General features: G+C 38.9%; 1 protein-coding gene across 5 annotated transcripts in view; it reads right to left on the reverse strand.

Annotated features, from left to right (window-relative positions):
* ANO10 (anoctamin 10) overlaps nt 1–12,660 on the reverse strand; it is a 261,614-nt gene that overhangs the window by 190,933 nt on the left and 58,021 nt on the right. For all 5 annotated transcript variants that reach the window (XM_055079716.1, XM_055079715.1, XM_024132265.3 and 2 more), the window contains exon 10: nt 12,433–12,624. In XM_055079716.1, the coding sequence (XP_054935691.1) occupies nt 12,433–12,624 (192 nt within the window). The remainder of the gene's footprint in view (nt 1–12,432; nt 12,625–12,660) is intronic.

Below are 12,660 nucleotides of genomic sequence, written 5' to 3' on the forward strand. Positions count from 1 at the left end.
AATGTACCAAGGTTTATTTAACCATTTCCTTATTGCTTGCTATTACAAACAATGCTACAATTAGTAAACCTGCAAACACATCACTTAAGAAGTGTGGAAGTGGGATAAGTTCCTGAAAGTGGACTAGTTGAGTCAAAGGTGCCACTGTGTTCATAATTTTGATAGATAAGACCAAGCTGAACTCCCCAGGGTTGACCAGTTCACTTTCCCATTGGCAGCACATGACAGTGTCTGGCTTCCTGCATTTTTAATACATTTCTAACTAAGCTTTTGGGTTTTTAAATATCACCTATACTGAGTTACAATTTACATATAATAAATTGTACTCATTTATGGTATACACTTAATTAACTTTTGATAAGTGTATTTACCAGTGAAACCACTATCACAAGTAGGATATTTCCATTTTCCCCAAAAGATTCCTGGCCCCACATAAACCACCCCTCACTTTATACCTGGCCCCAAGCAAACACTGATCTGTTTTTTTGTCACTACATATTAGTTTGACTTTCCAGAATTCTATATAATTAGAATCATACAGTATACATGCTTTTATGTCTGCTTCTTTCACTTGGCATACTGATTTTTTAATAATATTTTTACTGGAGTATAGTTGTTTTACAATGTTGTGTTCATTTCTGCTGTACAGCAAAGTGAATCAGCTATATGAATACAAATATGCCCTCTTTTTTGGATTTCCTTCCCACTGAGGTCACCACAAGCACTGAGTAGAGTTCCCTGTGCTATACAGTAGGTTCTCATTAGTTATTCACTTTATACATAGTATCAGTAGTGTATTATGTTAATCCCAATCTCCCAATTCATCCCACACACACTCCTTCCCCCTTGATATCCATACGTTTGGCCTCTATGTCTGTGTCTCTATTTCTGCTTTGTAAATAAGATCGTCTATACCAATGCTTCCACATTCCACATATATGCGTTAATGGATGATATTTGTTTTTCTCTTTCTGACTTACTTCACCCTGTATGACAGTCTCTAGGTTCATCCACATCTCTACAAATGACCCAATTTCGTTCCTTTTTATAGCTGAGTAATATTCCATTGTATATATGTACCACATCTTCTTTATCCATTCCTCTGTCAATAGACATTTAGGTTGTTTCTATGCCCTGGCTATTGTAAATGGTGTTGCAATGAACATTGGGGTGCATCTGTCTTTTTCAATTATGGTTTTCTCTGGGTATATGCCCAGTAGTGGGATTGCTGGATCACACGGTAGTTCTATTTTTACTTTTTAAAGAACCTCCACACTGTTCTCCATAGTGACTGTATCAATTTACATGCCAACCAACAGTGTAAGAGGGTTCCCTTTTCTCCAAACCCTCTCAAGCATTTATTGTTTGTAGACTTTGTGATGATGGCCATTCTGACCAGTGTGAGGTGATATCTAATCGTAATTTTGATTTGCATTTTTCTAATAATTAGTGATGTTGAGCATCTTTTCATGTATTTATTGGCCATCTGCATGTCTTCTTTGGATAAATGTCTATTTAGGTCTTCCACCCATTTTTTGATTGGGTTGTTTTATTGATATTGAGCTGCATGAGCTGTTTGTATAGTTTGGAGATTAATCTTTTGTCAGTTGCTTCGTTTGCAAATATTTTCTCCCATTCTCAGTTTTATAGTGTCTGGCCTTACATTTAGGTCTTGAATCCATTTTGAGTTTATTTTTGTGTATGGTGTTAGGGAGTGTTCTAATTTCATTCTTTTACATGTAGCTGTCCAGTTTTCCCAGCACCACTTATTGAAGAGGCTGTCTTTGCTCCACTGTATATTCTGGCCTACTTTGTCATAGATAAGGTGACCACAGTGTGCATGGATTTATCTATGGGCTTTCTATCCTGTTCCATTGATCTATATTTCTGTTTTTGTGCTAGTACCATACTGTCTTGATTACTGTAGCCCTGTAGTATAGTCTAAAGTCAAGTAGGGTGATTCCTCCAGCTCCATTTTTCTTTCTCAAGATTGCTTTTGCTATTTGAGGTCTTTTGTGTTTCCATACAAATTGTAAAATTTTTTGTTCTGGTCCTGTGAAAAATACCATTGATATTTTGATAGGGATTGCATTGAATCTGTAGATTGCTTTGGGTAGTACATTTTCACAATTTGCCTCCTTAGGTAGGTTTATTCCTAGGTATTTTATTCTTTTTCTTGCAAAAGTAAATGGGATTGTTTCTTTATTTCTCTTTCTGATCTTTCATTGTTAGTGTATAGGAATGCAAGAGATTTCTGTGTATTAATTTTGTACCCTGCGACTTTACTAAATTCATTGATTAGCCCTAGTAATTTTCTGGTGGCAACTTTAGGATTTTCTATGTATAGTATCATGTCACCTGCAAGCAATGACAGTTTTACTTCTTTGTCAATTTGGATTCCTTTTCTTTCTCTTCTCTGATTGCCATGGCTAGGACTTCCAAAACTATGTTGAATAACAATGGCAAGAGTGGGCACCTTTGTCTTGTTCCTGATTTTAGAGGAAATGCTTTCAGTTTGACACCATTGAGAATAATGTTTACTGTGGGTTTGTCATATATGGACTTTATTATGTTGAGGTAGGTTCCCTCTATGCCCACTTTCTGGAGAGTTCTTACATAAATGGGTGTTGAATTTTGTCAAAAGCTTTTTCTGCATCTATTGAGATAATCATATGGTTTTTATTCTTTAATTTGTTAATATGGTGTATCACATTGACTGATTTGTGTATATTGAAGAATCCTTGCATCCCTGGGATAAATCCCAATTGATCATGGTGTATGATTCTTCTAACGTGTGGTTGGATTTGGTTTGCTAGTGTTTTGTTGAGGATTTTTCCATCTATGTTCATCAGTGATACTGGCTTGTAATTTTCTTTTTTTGTGATATCTTTGTCTGGTTTTGGTACCAGGGTGATGGTGGCCTTGTAGAATGAATTTGGGAGTGTTCCTCTCTCTGCAATTTTTTGAAGAGTTTGAGAAGAATAGTTTTAATTTCATTACTTGTGATTGGTCTGTTTATATTTTCTGTTTATTCCTGGTTCAGTGTTGGAAGGTTATATATACCTTTCTAAGAATTTGTCCATTTCTTCCAGGTTGTCCATTTTATTGGCATAGAGTTGCTTGCAGTAGTCTCTTAGGTTGCTTTGTATTTCTGCGGTGTCTGTTGTAACTTCTCCATTTTCATTTCTAATTTCATTGATTTGAGTCTTCTCCCTCTTTTTCTTCATGAGTCTGGCTAATGGTTTATCAATTTTGTTTATCTTCTCAAAGAACCAGCTTTTAGTTTTATTGATCTTTGCTATTGTTTTTCTTTGTTTCTGTTTCATTTATTTCTGCTCTGATCTTTATGATTTCGTTCCTTCACCTAACTTTGTGTTTTGTTTCTTCTTCTTTCTCCAGTTGCTTTAGGTGTAAGGTTAGGTTGTTTGAGATTTTTCTTGTTTCTTGAGGTAGAATTGTATTGCTATAAAAGTCCCTCTTAGAACTGCTTTTGCTGCATCCTACAGATTTTGGGTCATTGTATTTTCATTGTCATTTGTTTCTAGGTATTTTTTGATTTCCCCAGTGATCTCTTGGTTATTTAGTAGTGCATTGTTTAGCCTCCATGTGTTTCTGTTTTTTACAGTTTTTCTTTCCTGTAATCGATTTCTAATCTCATAGTGTTGTGGTCGGAAAAGATGCTTGATACGATTTCAATTTTCTTAACTTTACCGAGGCTTGATTTGTGACCCTAGATGTGATCTATCCTGGAGAGTGTTCCGTGTGCAGTTGAGAAGAAAGTGTATTCTGCTGCTTTCAGGTGGAATGTCATATGAATATCACAAAAGTCTATCTGGTCTAATGTGTCACTGAAGGCTTGTGTTTCCTTATTAATTTTCTGTCTGGAAGATCTATCCATTGGTGTAAGTGGACTGTTAAAGTCCCCCAGTATTATTGTGTTACTGTCAATATCCCCTTTTATGGCTGGTAGCATTTGCCTTATGTATTGAAGTGCTCCTATGTTAGGTACATAAATATTTACAATTGCTATATCTTCTTCTTGGATTGATCCTTTGATCATTAGGTAGTGTCCTTCCTTGTCTCTTATGACTGTCTAATTTTGAAGTCTATTTTGTCTGATGTATCGCTACTCCAGCTTTCTTTTGACTTCCATTTGCATGGAGTATCTTTTTCCATCCCCTCACTTTCACTCTGTATGTGTCCCTAGGTCTAAAGTGGGTCTCTTGTAGACAACATATATATGGGTCTTGTTTTTGTATCCATTCAGCCAGTCTGTGTCTCTTTTTTTTTTAATGTTTGGCTGCGTCAGGTCTTGGTTGCGGCATGCAGAATCTTTGCTGAGGCACGCGGGATCTTTCGTTGTGGTGTATGGGCTCTTTGTTGTGGTGCACAGGCTTCTCTCCAGTTGTAGCATACAGGTTTTTTCTTCTCTAGTAGTGGCACGCAGGTTCCAGAGCGCACGGGCTCTGTATTTTGCGGCACGCAGGCTCTAGCTGAGGTGCGTGAGCTCAGTAGTTGCGGCACACGAGCTCAGTAGTTGGGGAACACGGGCTTAGTTTCCCCGCGGCATGTGGGATCTTAGTTCCCTGAACAGGGATCAAGCCCGCGTCCCCTGAATTGTAAGGTGGATTCTTTAACCACTGGACCACCAGGAAAGTCTGCAGTCTGTGTTTTGATTGGAGCATTTAATCCATTTACATTTAAAGTAATTATCGATATGTATGTTCCTATTACCATTTTCTTAATTGTTTGGGGTTTGTTATTGTAGGTCTTTTCCTTCTCTTGTGTTTCCTGCCTAGAAAAGTTCTTTTAGCATTTGCTGCAAAGCTGGTCTGGTGGTGATGAATTCTTAGCTTTTGCTTATCTGTAAAGTTTTTGATTCCTCTGTCAAATCTGAATCAGAGCCTTGCTGGGTAGAGTAATCTTGGTTGTAGTTTTTCCCTTTCATCACTTGAAATATATCCTGCCACTCCCTTCTAGCCTACAGAGTTTCTGCTGAAAGATCAGCTGATAACCTTTTGAGGATTTCCTTGTATGTTATTTGTTGCTTTTCCCTTGCTGCTTTTAATATTTTTTTCTTTGAATTTAATTTTTGTTAGTTTGATTAATATGCGTCTGGTGTGTTTCTCCTAGGGTTGTTCCTGTATGGGACTCTCTGTGCTTCCTAGACTTGACTATTTCCTTTCCATGTTAGGGAATTTTTCGACTATAATCCCTTCAAATATTTTCTCAGACCCTTTCTCTTTCACTTCTTCTTCTGGGACCCCTATAATTCAAATGTTGGTGCATTTAACGTTGTCCAAGAGGTCTCTGAGACTGTCCTCCATTCTTTTCATTCTTTGTTCTTTATTCTGCTCTGTGGCAGTTATTTCCACCATTCTATCTTCCAGCTCACTTATCCGTTCTTCTGCCTCAGTTATTCTGCTATTGATTCCTTCTAGTGTATTTTTAATTTCAGTTATTGTGTTGTTCATCACTGTTCATTTGTTCTTTAGTTTTCCTAGGTCCTTGTTAAACGTTTCTTGTATTTTCTCCATTCTATTTCTGAGATTTTGGATCATCTTTACTATCATTACTCTGAATTCTTTTTCGGGTAGATTGCCTATTTCCTCTTCATTTATTTAGTCTTGTGGGGTTTTTACCTTGCTCCTTCCTCTGCAACATATTTCTCTGTCTTCTCATTTTGTCTAAGTTACTGTGTTTGAGGTCTTCTTTCTGCAGGCTGCCCCCAGTGAGTGAGGTTGGTCCAGTGACTTGTGTAGGCTTCCTGGTGGGAGGGACTGGTTCCTCTGTTCTGGTGGGTAGAGCTGGACCTTTTCCCTCTGACGGGCAGGGTCACGTCAGGTGGTGTGTTTTGGGGTGTCTGTAGGCTTAGTACAACTTTAGGCAGTCTATCTGCTAATGGGTGGGTTTGTGTTCCTGTCTCCCTTGTTGTTTGGCATGTGGCATTCAGCACTGGAGCCGGCAGGCAGTTGAGTGGAGCCAGGTCTTGGAGTTGAGATGGGGACCTCCAGGAGAGCTCTCACCAATTAATATTCCCTGGGCCCAGAAATTCTCTGGTGTTCCAGTGTCCTAGACTCTGCTCTCCCACATCAGAGATTCAGGCCCAACCCCCGGCCTGGGAACCAAGGCCTGGGACCCCACAAGCCACACAGCTCGGAAAAAAAGAGGAAAAAATAAAAAGAAAAGAAAAGAAAAGGGCGGGAAGAAAACAAATGAAAGCAAACAGACAAACAATACCCAAGACAAATGGCAAAGACAAAAACAAGCAAACAGCAACAGAAACAATTAAAAACAAATGAAAAAACAACACCCCAAATGGTAAAAGTAAAACCAAACAAACAAAAACAAAAAGCCGAACACATACACACACAAAATAAGAAATAAAACAAAAACAGAGAAAACAAAAAACAAGAGAACAACCAGATAAACAAATGAATCCCAAAACAAAATCAAATAATTAAAAAGAAAACTAACAAAAACAAAAAATAAACAACAAAAAAGCAGAATGCAAGCTGAAGGAAAAAGCAAAGAAAACAAAACATAAAAATGAGGAAAAAATTATTAAAAAGATAAGAATAAAACAAAGGAAAGAAAAAAAACAAGAAAAAAACAGAACAGCAAAAAAGTAATGGAGGGGCTTCCCTGGTGGCGTAGTGGTTGCGCGTCCGCCTGCCGATGCAGGGGAACCGAGTTCGCGCCCCAGTCTGGGAGGATCCCACGTGCCGCGGAGCGGCTGGGCCCGTGAGCCATGGCCGCTGAGCCTGCGCGTCCGGAGCCTGTGCCCCACAACGGGAGAGGCCACAGCAGAGGGAGGCCCACATACCACAAAAAAAAAAAAAAAGTAATGCAGAAACAGAAATATAAAATAATTTAAAATATATTTAAAAAATTTTTAAACTAAATAAAAAGTAAAAACATTAAAAAAACAGAAGAACAGAACAAAACATTAAAAAAACAGTAATAATTATATTTTCCTGGGGTAACAGCTGTCAGTGTCCTTCTCCCCACCGTGAGTCAGAGCTAACCTTCACCTCCCCAGGAGGCCCTCCAAAACCCCTAGGTAAGTCTCTGGTCCCTCTGTGGGCACTGTGGGGGCAGCTCAGACTCTGACCTGGGCCAACTCCCATGTGTACTAGTCCCCAAAGTCCACAGCTGCTAGAGCTAGACTGATTTCAGTTATGGGAACACTCATCCATTCAGATATTCCACAAATGCAGCGTTTACCAAGCCGATTGCAGGGATATAATCTGTGGTTTGTGAAGCTGCATGGAAAGGTTTTTGTTCCTCTTCCTTAGTCGCCCCGCCCCTGGGGCTCATCTGTGGTTTTAGCCCCACCTCTGCACATGGGCCATTCACAGGCGTCTGCTCCCAAGGCTGCCCTGGAGCACTCGAGTCTGCCCTGGCGAGGACAGGATGTGGAGGTGGCCCAGCTGCCTGGTTTGCAAGGGCCCTGCCGGCGACAGGTGTATGGGAAAGCTGGCAGCCATGGGTGCGAGAGATCTGGCCCTAGTGGGAGCCTTTCCTAGCGCCTGGCAGCTAGTGCAAGAAGGTCAGTCCTGGTGGGGTCTTTTCCTAGCACCTGGCAGCAGGCATGAGAAGGTCAGCTCTGGTGGGGGCTTTTCCTAGCACTTGGCGGGGCAGGGGGCCGGCGCATGGGGAGAGAGAGGCTTCAGTGCTGGTTCCACCCCAGTCGCATCACTCAATAGTGGCGCCTTGCTTCTATGGCAGTCTGGGTTTCCTCCACAAGCATTCCCAGCTGTGGATTACCTCTCTCCCATCCCCTCTGGCTGTCTCCTTGTAGCTAACAGCAGTCCTCCGCCTGGGTTTGTTCTCCAATCCCACGTTCCAGCTCTCAGCCCCCGTGTGCACTGGTGGACTCACGTCCCAGTCTGGGATGCACAGGGCTGTGGTATGGACAATCTGTGTAGATCTTACTATGTCCTATCTGCCACAGACCAGCTGTTTCATGCTCCTCTGACAGCCTCAGATGCTCTCCTTCTGTCCCTACTGATTTCCTCGTTGGTGAGGGGGCTTCTCCAGATACAGGAACCTCTCCTCTGCTTCAGCTCCTCCCCAAGTGCGCAGATCCCATCCTGCTTCCTCTCCTCTTCTTTTTCCCTTCTTTCTTTTGTCCTACCCAGTTATGTGGGGATCTTTCTTGTCCTTTCCAGTGTCCAAGGTCTTCTGCTAGTGTTCAGCCAGTGTTCTGTGAGAATTGTTCCATCTGTAGGTGTATTCGTGATGTATTTGTGAAAAAAGATGATCTCCAAGTCCTCCTACTCCTCCACCATCTTGGTTTAGCAGCATACAGATTTTAACAATGTATGTTATCAGTAATTTATTCTTTTTTTACTGCCGAGTAGTGCTCCATTTTATGAATATACCATAATTATTTTTTTACCCATTTACCTATTGACAGCAAGTTGGGTTGTTTCCAGTTTGGGACTACTGTGAATAAAGTTACTATGGACACTCCTGTGCAGTCTTCGTATGGACATATTCTTTCATTTCCCCTGGATTTCTAAGAGTAGAAGTGCTGGGTGGCATGGTAGCTGTATGTTGAACTTTTTTACAAACTGCAATCTAGTTTTGCAAAGTGACCATTATAGTACATCCTTATCAGCAATGTATGAGAGTTCCAGTTACTATACCTCATTGCCAACACTTGGCATCATCAGTCTTCTTAATTTTAAAACAGGTATACAGTGCTATTGCATTGTGGTTTTCATGCGTATTTCCCTGGTAGCTAATTCTAAATATTTTCATGAGCTCATTGGCCATTTGTATATATTCTTTAGTGAAGCATTTCTTCAAATATTTTGTCCATGTTTTCATTTAATTGTATTATTATTGAGTTGGTGAGTCCTTCATATAATCTGAATACAAATTCTTTGGCAGACAAATGTATTGTCAACATTTTCTCCCATTCTGTGCCTTGCTGCTTTTCCTCTTAACTTCTGAAGAGTAAACTACCCCCTGACACACACACTTTGGAGACTTAATTATCCCAAAACTATTGGTGGATGGTCAATGATTTTCTCCATTGAACTGACATTTCACCTATATCATATATTGAATTTCTGGACTTTTAATCCTGTTCCATTGGTTTGATTGTCTAATGATGCACCAGCACTACACTACTTTAACAACTGAGGTTATATAACAAGTTTTAATATGTAGGAAGGAGTGTCCCTGCCCTTATTCTTGAGTTTTCTTGCCATTCTATTTCATTTATTTTTCCCTGTGAACTTGAAAATAAGTTTACCTAGTTAAAAGAAAAACTTCCATTGGGATAGTGCTACATTTATAAGTTCATTTGTAGATTAATTAATTTGTAAATTAATGGAGAACTGATATATTTAGAATATTGAGTCTTCCTACATTAGTTAGCTATTGCTGTGTAACAAACCATCCCAAACTCTCTGGCTTAAAACAACAACCATTTACTTAGCTCATGATTCTGCAGGTGGACAATTTAGGCTGTGCTCACCTATGTAATTTTTCTGGTCTAGCTGACCTTGACTGGGCTTGCTCATGTACCTGTGGTCAGCTAGTGGGTAAATTGGAGATATCATTGGCCTTACTATGCTAGTTAGAATTTCTAGTACTATATTCAGTAAAAGTAGTGACAGTGGACATTCTTGCATTGTTCTTAATCTTAGAAAGAAAGCATTCAATCTTTCACTAATAAGTATGACGTTAGCTTTAAGTTTTTTTAAATAGATGCTCCTTATCAAGTTGAAGGTGATAGTATATTCTACTGTTGAGTAGAATGTTCTATAATATGGATTAGATTCATAATTTGATGGTGTTGTTGAGTTCTTCAATAACCTTGATGATTTTTTATCCAGCATTCTGCCAATTGTTGAGAAAGGGATGTTGAAGTCTCTAACTATAATTGTGGATTTATCTATTTCTCCTTTTAGTTCTATGTTTTTTGTTCACATATTTTACAACCTTGTTGTTTGCTGAATATATATTAAGTTTTCTACATCGTCTTGATAATTTTGAACCTTTTATCATCAAAGAATGTTCCTTTCTGGTAATTTTCTTTGCTCAGAAGTCTACTCTATATGATATTAATATAGCCACTAGCCACTCCTGCTTCCTTACAATTAATTTTTCCACATATATTTTTTCTATCCTTTTACTTTCAACCTGCTTAATCATGTTTAAATTGGGTTTCTTGTAGATGGCATATAGTTGAGTTATGCATTTTAATCCATTATGCCAATCTTTGTTTTTAACTCATGTCTTTAGACCCTTTACAGTTAATCAAAATAACAACTTAAGTCTGTCATTTCTTCGTTTTCTGTGTTTTCATTTCTCTGTTTTCTTCTTGTCTTACTGTAGGTTACCTCAACATTTTTTTGTACTGCATTTTGATTTAACTACGTTTTTGAGTGTATCTTTTAAATAATATAGCTTTTTAGAGGTTGCTCTATATATAGACATACACACACAAATATATATACTATATTTTATATGTGTGTATATATATGTATACATTCAGTCTACTTGTATCATTTAGTTTGAGTAAAGTACTGAAATCTTACCTCCCTTTATCACTCCCCATTTATAATACAATTGTCATAATATTTTTTCTACATATACTTAGAACCATTAAATAGTGTTGTATTTTTTGGTTTCAGCTGCCAAACATAACTTTAAAGACTCAGGAGTAAAAGGAAAATATATTGTTTTTACTTGTGTTTTTGTTTACCATGTTTTTGCTTCCTGACATTGTCCCTTTATCAATTCCTCAGTTTATAGAACTTTTAGCCATTCTTTTAGGATAGGTCTGCTAGCAAAAAATTCTCATACTTTTCCTTCGTTTGAGAGTGTCTTGATTTCCCCTTCTTTCCCAAAGGATATTTTCTCTGAATATAGGATTCTGTATTGACAGTATTTTTTAGCCTTGGAAAATATTGTGCCACTTTCTTCTGGCCTCCATGATTTCTGATGAGAAACTGGCTGTCATTCTAATTGTTTTTCCCCTATAGGTAAGATGTCATTTCTCTCTTAGTGCTTTCCAGATTTTTTTCCTTGTCTTTAGTTTTCAGATGTTTAATTATGATGTGTTTTGGAATGAACTTCTTTGTTTGGGGTTCACTTGGCTTCTTGAACCTATAGTTTTAGGTCTCTTGCCAAGTTTGAAAAGTTTTGGCCATTATTACTTCAAGTGCCTTTTCAGCCCGCCCTTCTTTCTCCTTTCCTTCTTGGACTCCAATAACAGGAATGTTAGATTTTGTTGTTGTTGTTATAGTCACACAGGTCTCTGAGGCTATATTTACTTCTTCAGTCTACTTTCTCTCTGTTGTTCAGATCAGGTAATTTCTATTTTTCTATTTTCCAGTTCCTGCTTCTTTCCTCTATCCCTTCCATTCTGCTATTGCACCCATTCACTCAGCTTTTTGTTTATTATATTTTCAACTTCTAAAATGTCCATTTGAATCTCCTTTGTGTCTATTTCTTTGCTGAGACGTTCTAATTCTATTTTTTCATCTGTTTTAGGTGTGTTTGTAATTGCTTGTTGAAGCATTTTTATTGTGACTGCTTTAAAATCTTTGTCCAGTATTTCCAACATGTGTGTGTCTTCTTGGTGGTGGCATCTGCTGATTACCTCTTTTTTCATTCAGTTTGGTATCATCCTGGTTCTTGGTATAATGAGTGATTTTTTAATAAAAACCTTGATACTTTAGGTGTTATAAGACTCCAGATTTTGTATAACCTTTTGTTTTAGTTGGTTCCTCTGATACCACTCCAGCAGGGGACAATCTCTTGTCACTAGCAGGTAAAGGCAGAAGTCCAGGTCCTCCACCTGGACACCACTGACACCCAAGGTGGGGAGTGGGGTCCTTATTATTGCTGGAGAGGGGCCAGAGTTCTGGCTTCCCACTAGACTACCACTAATACCTCCTTTGATGGAGAGGTACAAGTCCCTCCTTTGTGCACTCATGTGGCCTCTTGGGTGGTATTAAAAGTCTTGACTCTCCACTGGGCTTTCTCTGAGACCACCCTAGCAGGGATCTCAAAGGGAATCTCATTACTGCCATGTAGGAGTGGAAGTGGAAGTCCAGGCTCCCCAGTAGAAGTCCAGTGTCAGTGATTTCCACTGACACTGCAGTGGGGAGGGCCTCATTAGTACCAGTGGGTGAGGACCAGCTGACTACTCTCCAAGAAAACTGTCAAAGTTTCACATCTGAAAGGAGTCGTGGAGATTATAGCTCATCCCCGCCCCCAACTTTAAAAACAAGAAAAGCATGGCCCAGAGAAAGTTAATGACCACCTGAAGTTACACAGCTAGTTTGTGACATGGCAAGGATAAAATCCAGTTTTCCCAAATCTCTCCATTGAGCTTTTTTTTTTAAAATCACAATGCCTCATTTTGTTTGTTTTTAAAAAAATAATTTTTTCTCAGATAATTACCTGCCATACACCAATACTGGCTGAAGGTTCTGAGAATGGGCGTTTGAAGACCCTGCACATTTTTAAGGCATCTGAATTAACTTCGGTGAGATTATTTAGCACAGCGAAGGCAGCTGCCAGTGGGTAAACACAGGAGAAAAGGCTCACATAACCAAACTGCAGGAATAACTCCAAGTAATCATCAAAGGTGCCCTGAAAATGTAGAAAAGAAGAAAACAGGCATTGTTT

The sequence above is a fragment of the Physeter macrocephalus genome, chromosome 18 (genome assembly GCF_002837175.3).
Source record: "Physeter macrocephalus isolate SW-GA chromosome 18, ASM283717v5, whole genome shotgun sequence".
Classification (NCBI taxonomy): domain Eukaryota; kingdom Metazoa; phylum Chordata; class Mammalia; order Artiodactyla; family Physeteridae; genus Physeter; species Physeter macrocephalus.